At 45.9% G+C, this 12853-nt stretch overlaps 2 protein-coding genes across 6 annotated transcripts in view; both read left to right on the plus strand.

The window, feature by feature from the left end:
- LOC126996067 (organic cation transporter protein-like) overlaps window positions 1-11253 on the plus strand; it is a 70546-nt gene extending 59293 nt beyond the window's left edge. Inside the window, exon 14 of one of the 3 annotated variants that reach the window (XR_007750894.1) lies at window positions 10205-11253. The gene's annotated coding sequence lies outside the window, so the exon portion shown is untranslated. Of the gene's footprint in view, window positions 1-9441 lie in introns of all 3 variants that reach the window. The other 2 variants (XR_007750895.1, XM_050856134.1) reach the window with 2 other exon arrangements.
- LOC126996068 (organic cation transporter protein-like) overlaps window positions 1-11253 on the plus strand; it is a 39444-nt gene extending 28191 nt beyond the window's left edge. For all 3 annotated transcript variants that reach the window (XM_050856138.1, XM_050856136.1, XM_050856137.1), the window contains exons 4-13: window positions 1064-1163; window positions 1541-1644; window positions 2335-2489; window positions 3840-4008; window positions 5065-5203; window positions 5800-5885; window positions 6392-6651; window positions 7987-8171; window positions 8736-8887; window positions 9376-11253. In XM_050856138.1, coding sequence (XP_050712095.1) covers window positions 1064-1163; window positions 1541-1644; window positions 2335-2489; window positions 3840-4008; window positions 5065-5203; window positions 5800-5885; window positions 6392-6651; window positions 7987-8171; window positions 8736-8887; window positions 9376-9415 — 1390 coding nt within the window. In that variant the 3' untranslated portion in view covers window positions 9416-11253. The remainder of the gene's footprint in view (window positions 1-1063; window positions 1164-1540; window positions 1645-2334; window positions 2490-3839; window positions 4009-5064; window positions 5204-5799; window positions 5886-6391; window positions 6652-7986; window positions 8172-8735; window positions 8888-9375) is intronic.
- Window positions 11254-12853: the final 1600 nt, after the last annotated feature.

Consider the following 12853-nt stretch of genomic DNA (forward strand, 5'->3'; position numbering starts at 1 on the left):
ACCACTTAACTTGTATATACTAATACGACGATAAAAAATCTGGCGTAAGAGGCGAGACGAAAGAACAATAAAGAGAGAATTGCATGTAAAAAAAAATAATAATAAACGTAAATTACAGAAAACGAAGATATTGATGAACCAAGCACAGGATGATTATCAAGCACTTAACAGCCAGACTATCATTTTTTTTAATTCATACCTACTAATCAGATTCTCTCTCTCTCTCTCTCTCTCTCTCTCTCTCTCTCTCTCTCTCTCTCTCTCTCTCACACACACACTAACGCACATACTAACGTTCCAATAGATTTTCATAGGATTCGCATCTTCACCCATTTGCTTTTCGCTGAGTCCGTCGTCGTAAAGTGTTCGTTAATGGAATTTTTGTGCGGCCGAGGAAGTTCGCTAATGAGAATGAACGATAGCGATTGGAAAGGACGTTAGAGTAATGCCTACGTTGATCTGGGCTAGTGATTAAGAAGTGGAGAGACAGACAGACAGACAGACAGACAGACAGACAGACAGACAGACAGACAGACACAGACAGACAGACAGACAGACAGACAGACAGACAGACAGACAGACAGACAGACAGACAGACCAAGAAAAGTTAGTATCTGGGACAGACCAAGAAAAGTTAGTATCTGGTCAGACAAAAGAGAGAAAACATTAAGGTGAAGAAAACTGGATGTCAAAGAAAATAAAGGGAAAATATTGGTGATCCAAAACACAACATTTCAAACACACACACACACACACACACACACACACACACACACACACACACACACACACACACACACACACACACACACACACACATAAAAACACCCAAACTTTTATTTCATATTCTTATATTCCCACCACGAAAAAAAGTAACGTTCTCCAGAAACACTTCCACGAAACATAAAATCATTAATCCAACACTTGCACGGATGCCAAATATTTTAGCCAACATTTTCCCGGATGCGGAATTATTAACCTAACACTTCCCCGGATCTTGAATAATTAACCCAACACCTCACTTACTTACCTGTCCCTGCTCTCCCCCCCCCCCCCCCCCCAGGTGTCAGTATACGATCGACACACCAGATGGCGCCAAGATCGAAGACTGTGTCGAGTTTGACTTCGATAATTCAACTTTTTCCACCACCTTTACATCGGAGGTAAGTGTTATTTTTTTAAACTTCTATTTTAGTTACATTTGTAGCGCTCTCTCTCTCTCTCTCTCTCTCTCTCTCTCTCTCTCTCTCTCTCTCTCTCTCTCTCTCTCTCTCTCTCTCTCTCTCTCTCTCTCTCTCTCTCCCCCCCCCCCCCCCTTCTATCTCATCGCCTTTTCCCTTAAAATAACTAACGCGAGAAATGCGGCAACGGAAAGTGAAAGAAATATATGTTTAGGAAGAATGCATTAGTTTGTGTATGGCTGCTTCACGACACCTGGAAACGATTTTAACTTAGCTCTCTTCCTCTTCCCCCCCCCCCTCCCCTCTCTCTTTTCTCTATTTCTCATCTACTTTTCCTCTTCCCCTCGTCCTCTGCACAGTTCCAGCTGGCGTGCGGGCGGCAGTACCTCCAAACGTCCTTCCAGAGCATGTACATGTTCGGCATCTTCGTGGGCGCCCCCGTCAACGGCTTCATGGCTGACAAGTGCGTAGGAAGGCCAGGGGCTGGAGTCCTGTTGACCTTGCTTTATTTATGATTTTCTTTGGTCATGTTATCCGGCTATCCTTCTATCTGTACATCTTTGTTTCCTTTCTTTCTTGCATTCTTTTATTTATTTCATTCATGGATTCATTCTTCCTCTCGTTTTTTTTTTCTTTCACTCCTTGGTCATGTTATCTGGCTGTCTTTCTCTCTATCCATCTTTTCTTCTTTCTTTCCCTTCTTATTATAATTCATTCGTCCATGCAGTTATTCTTCCTCTATTTCTTTTTGTCTTTCGTTCTTCTCGGTCTTCTTATCTGGCTATCTTTCTCTATCAATCCATCCCTCATTCTTTCTTTCCTTATTTCATTCGTTTGACTCATTCATTCATGCATCCATTCTTCCTCTCTTTCTTTTTTCCTTTCTTTCGTCTCTATCTATCCATCTATCTATTAATTTTCTTTTTTTTTCTTTTACATATATACGCAAAACTTCATACACGGAACCCTAATACAAACCACAACATACGAGTACAAACTCAATGACGTAAACATCACCAAAACTATAAAGACAACTATTAAAACCGATACCCCTTGTTCCATACAACTAAAGACACAACGTAAAGAAACACACAGACACGGTTATCAGTACGCCTTTTTGCCCCTTGCTGCTGCTGTACTCATGACGCGGCAGGTTCGGGAGGAAGCCCCTGGTGGTAAGCGGCGTGGTCTGCTACGTCGCCCTGGCTCTTGGCTCTGCGTGGTTGCCTTTCCTCTCCACCGTTCTCGCGGCTCGGTTCATCCTGGGCTGCCTCCACGCCGTCTGCAACTTCTCCTCCTACGTCCTCAGTAAGTGTAATGAGTGCTTGTTCTCGGCCCATATTCTCCATCATTTCGGGGCTTACTCACCCGTTTTTAATAAGGCTTTCGTAGAGGTACTGGGTCCTGTTTCCAAGGGCAGTTGTATGTACCTAGTGATAGTTTTTTTTTTTTTTTGTTTTGTTTTTTTTACGTTGTTGCCTATTGCGCCGGTAGGCATCTTCCCGGTGGGGCCTGATGGTCGGCCCAGGCTTCTTCCAGGTGGGGCCTGATGGTCGGCCCAGCCCGTTCTGGTGCAGGCGAGTGTTTATAGTGGCGCCATCTTGCATTGGCTCATGCTGCCCCCCCGGAACTCGTTCTTGATTCGCTTGCACGGCTTCCTCTAGAGTCTGGGTTGATGGGTGGTCTTCAGGACAGCATGTGGGTAGTTTTAAGCCACTCGGCGGTGACTGAAAAATCCGAGTGGTAGCGTGGGGATTCGAACCCGCGTCGTCCATCACGCGGTGAATGTGGGCCCAGTGCGCTACCAGTTCGGCCACCGCCTACCCAAGTTTGACAAGGCTTCTGCTCCATGTACGTACGTGAAGAAAACACTCATGAGGACTCGACTCATCCCTCTCGTGGCCTTTGGAAATAGTTAATAATGTGAGAGCCGAAAGGGTCGGAGAATACGGATTAAACCCTTCAATCCGGCGATGCCGACGTTGGCGTCCGACGTCGTCACCATTGGTCCTCTTCTAAACCTCTTAATCCTCTTCCATTTCCTCTTAATTCTCTTCTAAACCTATTTAAGAGAAAGTGGAAAAAGATTAAGAGGAATTTAGAGCAGGATTGAGAGGTTTAGAAGAGGATTAATCCTCTTCCATTTCCTCTTGACCCTTTCCATACTATGACGCCGACGTCTGCGTCACGTATGGAAAGGGTTAACATTCTTTCTTTCTTTCTTTCTTTTGACTTTTTAGCTGGTCAATCAGTCCCAACATCATCATCGTCGTCAGCATCATCCCTTTTTTTTCCCCTTATTATTGCAAGGTTTGGTGTTTGATGACCGTTCTCTAGCTGTCTCTATCAAGTGCTTTCTCCTACTTTTTTTATATTCCAGTTTCTTTTAATCTGCCTGAATCCCCCCTCCCCCCTCTGATGTAAAGATGCTTCGTATTTTCATTATTATTTATTATCATCATTATTCATTATTATTTTTATGTAAAAGGAGGGATATTCGCGTTAGGAGTTTTATGTGTGGGTTTGTGTACGATTGCTTTACTCCAATAGAAGCTTATTTAACTTTTCTCTCTTCCGCTTTCCCCCCTCTCCCTTTTCTCTTCGTACCTACCCCCTTCCTTCCTATCCTCCTAACGTCTGCCTTCTCTCTCCTTCAAGTGATCGAGGTGATGGAGCCGAAACTAAGGACGGCGTGCGGCTTCGTGTTCTACAACGCCTGGGCCCTGAGTCTGGTGCTGTACGGCGGCCTGGGCTACCTCATCCGGGACTGGCGGGTGCTGCAGACTGTGGTGACCCTGCCCGGCCTGCTCCTGCTGCCCGCGCTCTGGTGGGTAGAGGCGTGAGGGAGCGGGGGAGGGGCTTGTCGGTGTGGTTTGAAAAGGTCTCTTGTTCCTTCCTTTGTCGTAGGTAGTGGCAAGGATTATATACTATAAGGATAGCTCATTGAAACGTCTTCGGTGAAGTCATGACTGGTTCACTCTCACCCTTCTCTCACGGTATAAAATGTATTTGAAAACCCTTATATATTCATATTCATGGTCAGATTTTCCGCTTTTTTGATTGCTAAGGATATGCAATCAAATTAGGCAGCTGTTGAGCTGGCAAACAGTACACAGCAACAGAATCATTTGAGAAATATGTTAGAAAAAGGTACCGAGAAACACTGCTGTCCACCACACATCGACGCTTACGTTCTCTCAAATTTCACCAACACCCACCCTCTACAACTTTACAGGGGTAACCAATCCTGTCATCAATATCGTTATAGATAATATAGAAGTTGGTATAGTCTTTGTGTATTCTTACATATACATTGATCCCTTTATACATTATTTATATTAACCATTTGATATAATTTTCCTGATCCAACAGTAATACTTAAGTTAATATATATCTATGTTAGCTATTTTGATGACAGGATTAGTTACGTGCGAAGATATTAGCGAAAACCTGTCATTCAGCTGCTCTTCGTCAAGAGAGAAAATTAGTTCATTTCTTTCCCGCTCGCCGTTTCGCGCGCTGCATCAAAGACACTCCTCGTCACTGATAATACCGTTTGGTCCACGAAGCCTTGTTTCCTCGCGGGAAGGGGGAAGAAATAAACTTAGAATCTCAGCGTCACACCCTTCCTCATCCCTTCCACCCTGACTCACGCCTCACACCCTTCCTCATCCCTTCCACCCTGACTCACGCCTCACACCCTTCCTCATCCCTTCCACCCTGACTCACGCCTCACACCCTTCCTCATCCCTTCCACCCTGACTCACGCCTCACACCCTTCCTCATCCCTTCCACCCTGACTCACGCCTCACACCCTTCCTCATCCCTTCCACCCTGACTCACGCCTCACATCCTGACTTTTCTCCTTCACCGGCGTTTCTAGGTTCCTCGATGAGTCACCGCGCTGGCTCATCGTGAGTGGCCGCTCCGAGGACGCCATCCGGGTGATACGGAGGGCGGCACGGTGGCACGGCGCCGACCTGCCCCCCGAGGATGAGTTACGGCACCTGACGGAGGGGGAGGTGCGTGCTTGTTTGTTTGTTTGTTTGTTTGTGTTAGTTTTTTTTTGTGTGTGTGAAATACAGAGAAAAATAAGGGAATAATGAATGACAGAAAGAAATTAATAGATAAATAGATATGCAGACAGACAGCTAAGTATATAGAGGCGAGTTCAATCCCCGCTCGGTGCCACCAAGCTGGGGGTTTTCAGCCGCCGCCGAGTGGCTTAAAACTACCCACATGCTGTCCAGAAGACCACCTATCAACCCGGACTCTAGATTCTAGGATTAAAGATGAGCTCCGGGAGGGCAGCATGAGCCAATGCACGACGGCGCCACTACAAACACTTGCCTGCGCCAGAACGGGCTGGGCCAACCATCAGGCCCCACCGGGAAGAAGCCTTGGGCCGGCCATCAGGATCCACCGGGAAGAAGCCTACCGGCGCAATAAGCCACGACGTAAAAAAAAAAAAAAAAAAATAGGCAATGAGAAATAAATACAGAAAAGACAAAAGGAAAAACTAACAAACAAGAAAAAACATATGAAGTTTAACAATTGAATAAACAAAAAAAGTCAGTCAATCGGTAAGTAACCCCAATAACTTTCTTTCTTCCCCCAGCCGCAGGAGGCGCAGAAGGAGGCGGAGGAGCGGTCTCTGCTGAACGTGGTGAAGGGCGTGATCGGCGAGGCTCTTGTTTTGTTAAGGTGAGCTGGAAGACCTTACTTGTACCCTCCTCCTCCTCGTTTTCCTCCACCTTGTTCTCTCTCATCTGTTTAACTTCTTCCTTCTCTTCTTCCTCCTCATCATTGTCCTATTCCACTTGTCTCACCACCTCCTCTTCCTCCTCCTTCTCCTCCTCCTCCTTTTTTCTCCTCCTCCTCCTCCTCCTCCTCCTCCTCCTCTTCGTCCTTTTCCGTGTTATCTTCCACGAGGTAGACATGAACACTGATTAAGACACAATGGGACTCCTTTTCCTTCTATTAATGACATCACTGTCACTCTTCGACTTTTCTTCGACTTCGTAATGGCTAAAAGGTCTTACTTACCTTCTTTCACTTGCCCCAAAGGACGGATTCAAGCACTTTCTTATCTATTTTCTAACCCTGATGGACGCCTCGACTTAGAACCATCACTTTTTGCCTATACCTGGACTTCAATATCTTACTTGCCTCCTCTCATCAGCCTTCCGATCTATTTTCTAACCCTGCAGGACGCCGCGGCTCAGAACCATCACTCTGTGCCTGTACCTGAACTACCTGGTGGCGGCGATGGTGTACTTCGGGCTGTCCCTCAGCGGCACGAGTCTCAGCGACAGCCCCTTTGTGTACATGGTGCTGTCGGGCCTCATGGAAGTCCCCGCCTACACCCTCTGTGGCCCCATCGTGCAGCGCTTCGGGAGAAAACGCACGCTCGCCGTTCTCTTCCTCACAAGTGCCATCGTCCTGCTTGCGCTCCCTACCATCCCCTCTGGTAAGTGTTGTGGTCGTGGTAGTAGTAGTAGTAGTAGTAACTGTTGGTGTTACTATAGTAAGAGGAAAGAGGAAATGAGTAGCAAGCAGTGCGTGTAATATAAAATAGGAATAGGAGGTGCGACTGATATGCTTTATCAGTGAACTATGGACCGCAAACTTGCCCCAGCCCTGTCATTAAGCCCCGAATTTTGGAAAATCAACCGCTTTGGTGCGAGTCGCGATAACTCCCTTATTTCTATATTTAGAAGTGTGTTTGGTATCAATCGACGGCAAAGTGAAAGGGCTATAGTTTTTTTAATAAGCGACCGGGCTCAAAAACTGACTCGAAAGGGTAAAAAATCGAATAAATTCGCCAAAAACCACTCTGAAATAAACTTTTTTTTGAGTTCCCAACCATGAAACCCGTTCATTTTTTAAGAATTTTAAAACACTTATTTAACAAATAATTTAGCCCTACCAATGTGCTTTCCAATATGATGCATAGCAGTTCCCTACTCCCAGTAGTCGTCGCTAGGGCTCAAAACGTAAACCCTTTTGAGAGCGATTTTGACGAACTCAGACACTTTGCCGTTTTTGTCTAGTGTGGCCTTGCTATTGCCTCTAGAAGTCTATAATTTTTCGGCCCTTTTGCCGCGATTTGGACACGTCCTAGTTTTTTGCTTATAACTTTTTTTTATTTATTTAGTGCTTTCCAATTTCTTTTTCTGATTATTAATCTGTATTAATAGAGCTTTCATTTACCACCAATCACGTCTTACTAGCTTCAGTAGTTTTTGCTCGAGCTTGACCAAAATTCGCGACGAAAATTCGCCGAATCTGACTCATTTCACGCCGCGACGAAAAAACTTCCTGACGCCACAAAAATTAATATATCTGCATAAAAAATCGTATATGAACACTTCAATATGTTGACTATCTTGTATTAAAGCCATTTTAAAATATCTATATAAAAAGTTACTATTTTTATATAATCATTTCACTATATAAATCAACCGCCGAAATGTCGGCGACAATTCGGTGTCCATTTTGCAATCGTGCACATTCGGCGAACGGCCGCGAATTTTTCATGCAACATGAAACTTTCGTGGGGGTCGTGACCAACTGTCAAAAGTCGAGCGGTGGACGCAGACACGTCCCCGAACAGCCAAGAACAGGCAAGAAAGATGCCGAACTTGTCCACGACACAGGATGACTTGCATATTCGCGCACATTCGTGAAACAAAATTCGGCAGTGTATTTGGGGCTTTACAAACTCCACCTCCAGTTTCCTCTTTATCCATCATCCTCTTTTACTCCTTCCTCGACCTACGAACTCGCTTTCTCTCCCTTCCAGCATACAGCTCCACGGTGGTGACCTTGGCCATGATCGGGAAGGTGGCCATCACGGGGTGCCTCCAGACGGTCATCTTCTACTCCAGCGAACTCCTGCCGACGGAGGTGCGAAGTCGGGGCATCGGGACCTCCTTCATGATGTCCCGTATCGGCGGTATGGTGTCCCCCTTCATCACGGACCTGGTGGTGGGTCTTGGGCTACGTTTGTCTTGACTCAGCTTGTGTTTTGATCGTTTTCTTCTTTTTTGTCATCGTTTCCCTTCCCTTTTTATCTGATTTTGTTCTCAATATTTTTTTCTTTTAGTTTTTTTTTTATCTTGAGGTTGTTATTTTTTGTTTTTTCGTTGCGGGTTTTGGTTGTATTTTGATAGTTTTCTTTCATGCTTGTCATCGTTCTCCGCGGCTACCTATAGTCCAGCGTTTTTTCTTTGTTTGGATTCTGAGCTCTGCCAGAATGATTTTTATTTTTTTTATTTGTATTGTGTATTTTTGTCTTAATCACGTTTCTCGCTTCCCTGTTCAGTGTCCTCGTCTAATGCCTTTCCTTTCCATCCTGTTTTTCTTTTGCTCGTCTGCTTGTTCTCTCTTTTATAAATCCTCTTAATCCTTCATCTTCCATCTCTCCATATCCATCCATCTTCTCCACCCTTTCTCTATCTCCCATCTCTCTCTTCTCCATCTCGTCCACCTCACACATCCCTCTCTCTTTACACTTCTCCCCTCTACATGCTCCTTCATCTCCTCCTTCAGGGCACCTTTCACCCGTGGGCGCCCTTCGTGGTCTTCGGCGTGGGGGCGCTGATGGCGGGGGCGGTCACGCTGCTGTTACCTGAGACCCGCGGGAAGACCCTACCTGAGACCGTGGCCCAGCTGGAGGCGAGGGCGAAGGAGGCGCCGGTGAAGTGAGTGACGGAAAGAATAGTTCTCTCTCTCTCTCTCTCTCTCTCTCTCTCTCTCTCTCTCTCTCTCTCTCTCTCTCTCTCTCTCTTAATTATAATGTTTTTTTTTATATATTTATAAACGTATAGATATAACCTTTTTTCTTATTTAGTTTTCTTTTTCTCAGCTTTTTTGCCTTTTTATTTTTTGTTCTTGTTTTTTTCTTTTACCTTTTCTTTTTAGCTTATTGTTGTTTTTGTTTATCTTCCTCTTGTTGTTATTCCTCTTGTTCTTGTTCTTCTTCCTCTTGTTCTCGTTCCTCTTCCTCTTGTTCCTCTTGTTCTTGTTCATATTCTTCCCTTCCTTCCTTTCTTTTTAAATGCAAAGTCGCAAACCAACTCTCAGAATTGTCGCAGTCTCTCCATCATATTTTGAACATTTTTCTGTCAATAGAAGCCTTGCCCTCGTTTTCTATGCACCATTAACGTTTATTTTCTCTCTTTCACTTCAGGCAAACGAAAGTTCCGAGGATTTTTTCATGTCTGGCTTGAGTTCCTACATTGACTGACTGACTAAGCAGACTACGTGACTGATTTACCAACTTGCTGACGGACTGGTTGACTGACTGACTATATGGCTGACTGGCTGACCGACTAGGTAACTGACTAACAGATTTGCTGAGGAAGTGTGAATGACTGACTGATTGATTAATTAGATGACGAAAGGGGTGGTTAGCAAACAGGCTGACTAAATAACTGGCTGACAAACTGACTGATTGACTGACATGATGACAGCAGGGTTGATTAACTAATTGCCTGTATAAGCAACTGACTAACTTGATGAACGGGGTGGTTAACAAACTGGCTGACTAAACAACTGACTGACGAACTGAATGACTTAAATCCTAACCGAGTGAGACGAGGAAGATATTTTGAGCTCGAGGACGTACGAGCCAAAGAAATCGAACTGGAGGCACAAAAACCGTCCTTGGTGAGTGTTGAGGAGGAGGAGGAGGAGGAGTATGCCAAGCAAAGTGTTCGTTCACTAGACCCACAGTGCCAAACTAATGCAGTCAGGGCCATGTGTGTGTGTGTGTGTGTGTGTGTGTGTGTGTGTGTGTGTGTGTGTGTGTAATTCACCTCTTGGTCTGCTGCGGGTCTCTCTCGAGACAGCCAGCCATTCCCTTACGGAAGGAGCTCAGAGCTCAGAGACCGATCTTTGGGGAGGACTGTGTGTGTGTGTGTGTGTGTGTGTGTGTGTGTGTGTGTGTGTGTGTGTGTGTGTGTGTGTGTGTGTGTGTGTGTGTTAAAGACCTACAGTGCCAAGTTAGTACAGTCAAGGTCGTGTGTGTGTGTGTGTGTGTGTGTGTGTGTGTGTGTGTGTGTCGTTTTTAAGAGCATTGTTATTTATTGGACGCATGAACCTCCTACTTTTAAGCCAAACAAACGAACACTCACAAACTTTCTGAAAAAACGAAAGTAAATAGTTATCGTACCGGCCTCAAGAGATCCTTCGTGTATGTTTCTCTTTTTTGTTTATAATTCGTTTCTTTATATGCAAGAAAATAAAAACAGAAAAGAAACTGATAATATATGTAGTTATATTCTCTCTCTCTCTCTCTCTCTCTCTCTCTCTCTCTCTCTCTCTCTCTCTCTCTCTCTCTCTCTCTCTCTCTCTCTCATTTAGGTCCTCCATGGGTGACACTGCAGTTTAAAGGAGCCTGTCGTGTTACACTGGACCACTGAAGGTGGGAGCTTACTCCATTCTCGCACTACAACGTTGGTGAAGAAAAATTTGGTGCAGTCTGAATTTACTTGTCTACCTTTAAGTTTTATGCCATTTGTTGCCGCCCGAAGGCGGTCAAAGGTTATTAGTGAGCTATGGTGTGTCACGGCTGCTCGGTGTTGAAGGTGCAAAGCCAGCATTTCGGAATCGTCTCGATAGCAAACTAAGAACAGATGAATGCTCTCGCTGACTCGGGGGGCAGGGATGACGCACCCACACACGTGCATTTTTTATGACTCGACATGTATGATGGGGCGCTCGGGGCGCTGTAGGAGGCGAGGAAGAGGGTGACAGCTAACAGTAACGGTGAAGGGAAGACGTCCCTTCTCGGCCTCGCTGTAGACCCCGACACGTGAGTTATAGTTGTGTCTTTCTGAATGACCTAAATGATATCTCTTGCCATTGCCATATTCTGATGTCCGGGTTAAATGACGAGTTAATTGTTCAACAGTGCTTATTGCTCTGATGTAAGGTAGTGGCAATAATGATTTACAGCTCTTTGATGTAAAACGCTGTGACTTTCGTATTCCTGATTCTGTGATTATGATGGTGTGTTCGTGTAACCAGGTTTTGACCGAAAATATAGTAATCGAGTCAACGTGAAGGGTCTTCTTATTTACCACCTTACCGCCCCCACCAGCTCGCGGGCTGAAGGCTGTAACACCATTATTCCTCGTTCGCAAAGTGTCATCGATCATAAACAATTTAGATTTGTCCACATTCGTAAATCCTTAAGTAGTTTAAAACAATCGATCAGTTTTCCTCGGAGGCGACGTTTCTCAAGAGTGAACATGTTAAGGGTGGAAAGCCTCTCGTCGAAGGGTTTGATGCTCAAGGATCAGAGAGAGAGAGAGAGAGAGAGAGAGAGAGAGAGAGAGAGAGAGAGAGAGAGAGAACCAACAACAAAAACATCGAAGCATACCTTTCTCTCTTTCTAGGTCACTTCCCGTTTTCTTCCATGTGACTCGTTTCGCTGCATCATCACCTCGTTTCCCTCCATTTATATTTACGTAAAACTGAAGAACAACACGCAAGAGACAAAGAAATGGAAATACAAGCTGAAAAGACAAAAAAACAACAGTGAAAATTATAGTACAGTCCCGAAAGGAAGACAGAACCAGCACCTCGCCACTCGCTGTACCCATTCTAACACGGAGGTTGTCTTTCCATTTATCTGCCTTCTCTGCGTGTTATCCTTCACTTCTAGGTAATATAAATGAGGGTAAATAAGGCAGTGATGAAGATATTGTTACGCCACCCCCCCTACCAGACACCATACACGGGCAGGCAGGTGGCGTGATCCTCAGAACAACCACACGGGCACCAGTCACTCACAGCGGCCCACACAGAACACCGAGGGGAGGAGAGAACGAGGCAGGGCACAAAGGATACACGTTGAACACTAAGTTCTAGTTTAATGACAGGTTCCTCACACAGTACAGCAACTTTCAAGGGCACAGAACAATTAATCAGGCACAGTACAGGGGCACGGCAGACACGCTCACACGGATGCACACAGCTCACCAGCGGAGCACACCGCTGAACCCTCTCTAAAGCCCAGACACGCGTCTTCTCCCCTACAACTCCTCAGCCACCCTTGCTCCCCCACTGCTCGACTCAGCACTTCCTGCCCGGCGGCCCGGCGGCCCCGGGCCCCCTCCTGTCTCTCTTGTCCCAACAAGTAGAGTTGCACCATGCTGAGCTAACATTGCATCATACTACAAGTTCATCACATTACACATACAATCATTCACATACAGCACATTCGTAACACTATCTCCTCCTTCAAAAGGCAGTCGACCCGGCTGCCCCAACATTCAACAAACAAAACACATGAAATAAATCAAACTAATCAGTCCCCTGGGACATCACTAAAGTCTCTTAACCATCCCGGCCGACGCCTCTCTCGCCGAGGGCGCCGCTGGGATGCGGGCGGCGGCAGGCAGGCGGTGGCACCCAGAGCGGCGTCGTCGGCCCCAAGTACTTGCTCAGGGTCGTCACTGACATCTGCCGCTTCGCCCGCACCGCCCATGTTCTCGTTCGCCCCTTGGTCGACCTCAGACAAGTCCCCTTCGCTGCTGCTGGGGCTCACGTCCCTCTTACGCCGGTCGTATGTCTCCTTCATTTCATGGCCTGGCCTGCCCCCTTGAGCTTGCCCCGTACGCGTCGGTGCACCTCAGCCAGGCTTTCCTGCAGTGCCGCTG

Source organism: Eriocheir sinensis, chromosome 9 (genome assembly GCF_024679095.1).
Source record: "Eriocheir sinensis breed Jianghai 21 chromosome 9, ASM2467909v1, whole genome shotgun sequence".
NCBI classification, from domain to species: domain Eukaryota; kingdom Metazoa; phylum Arthropoda; class Malacostraca; order Decapoda; family Varunidae; genus Eriocheir; species Eriocheir sinensis.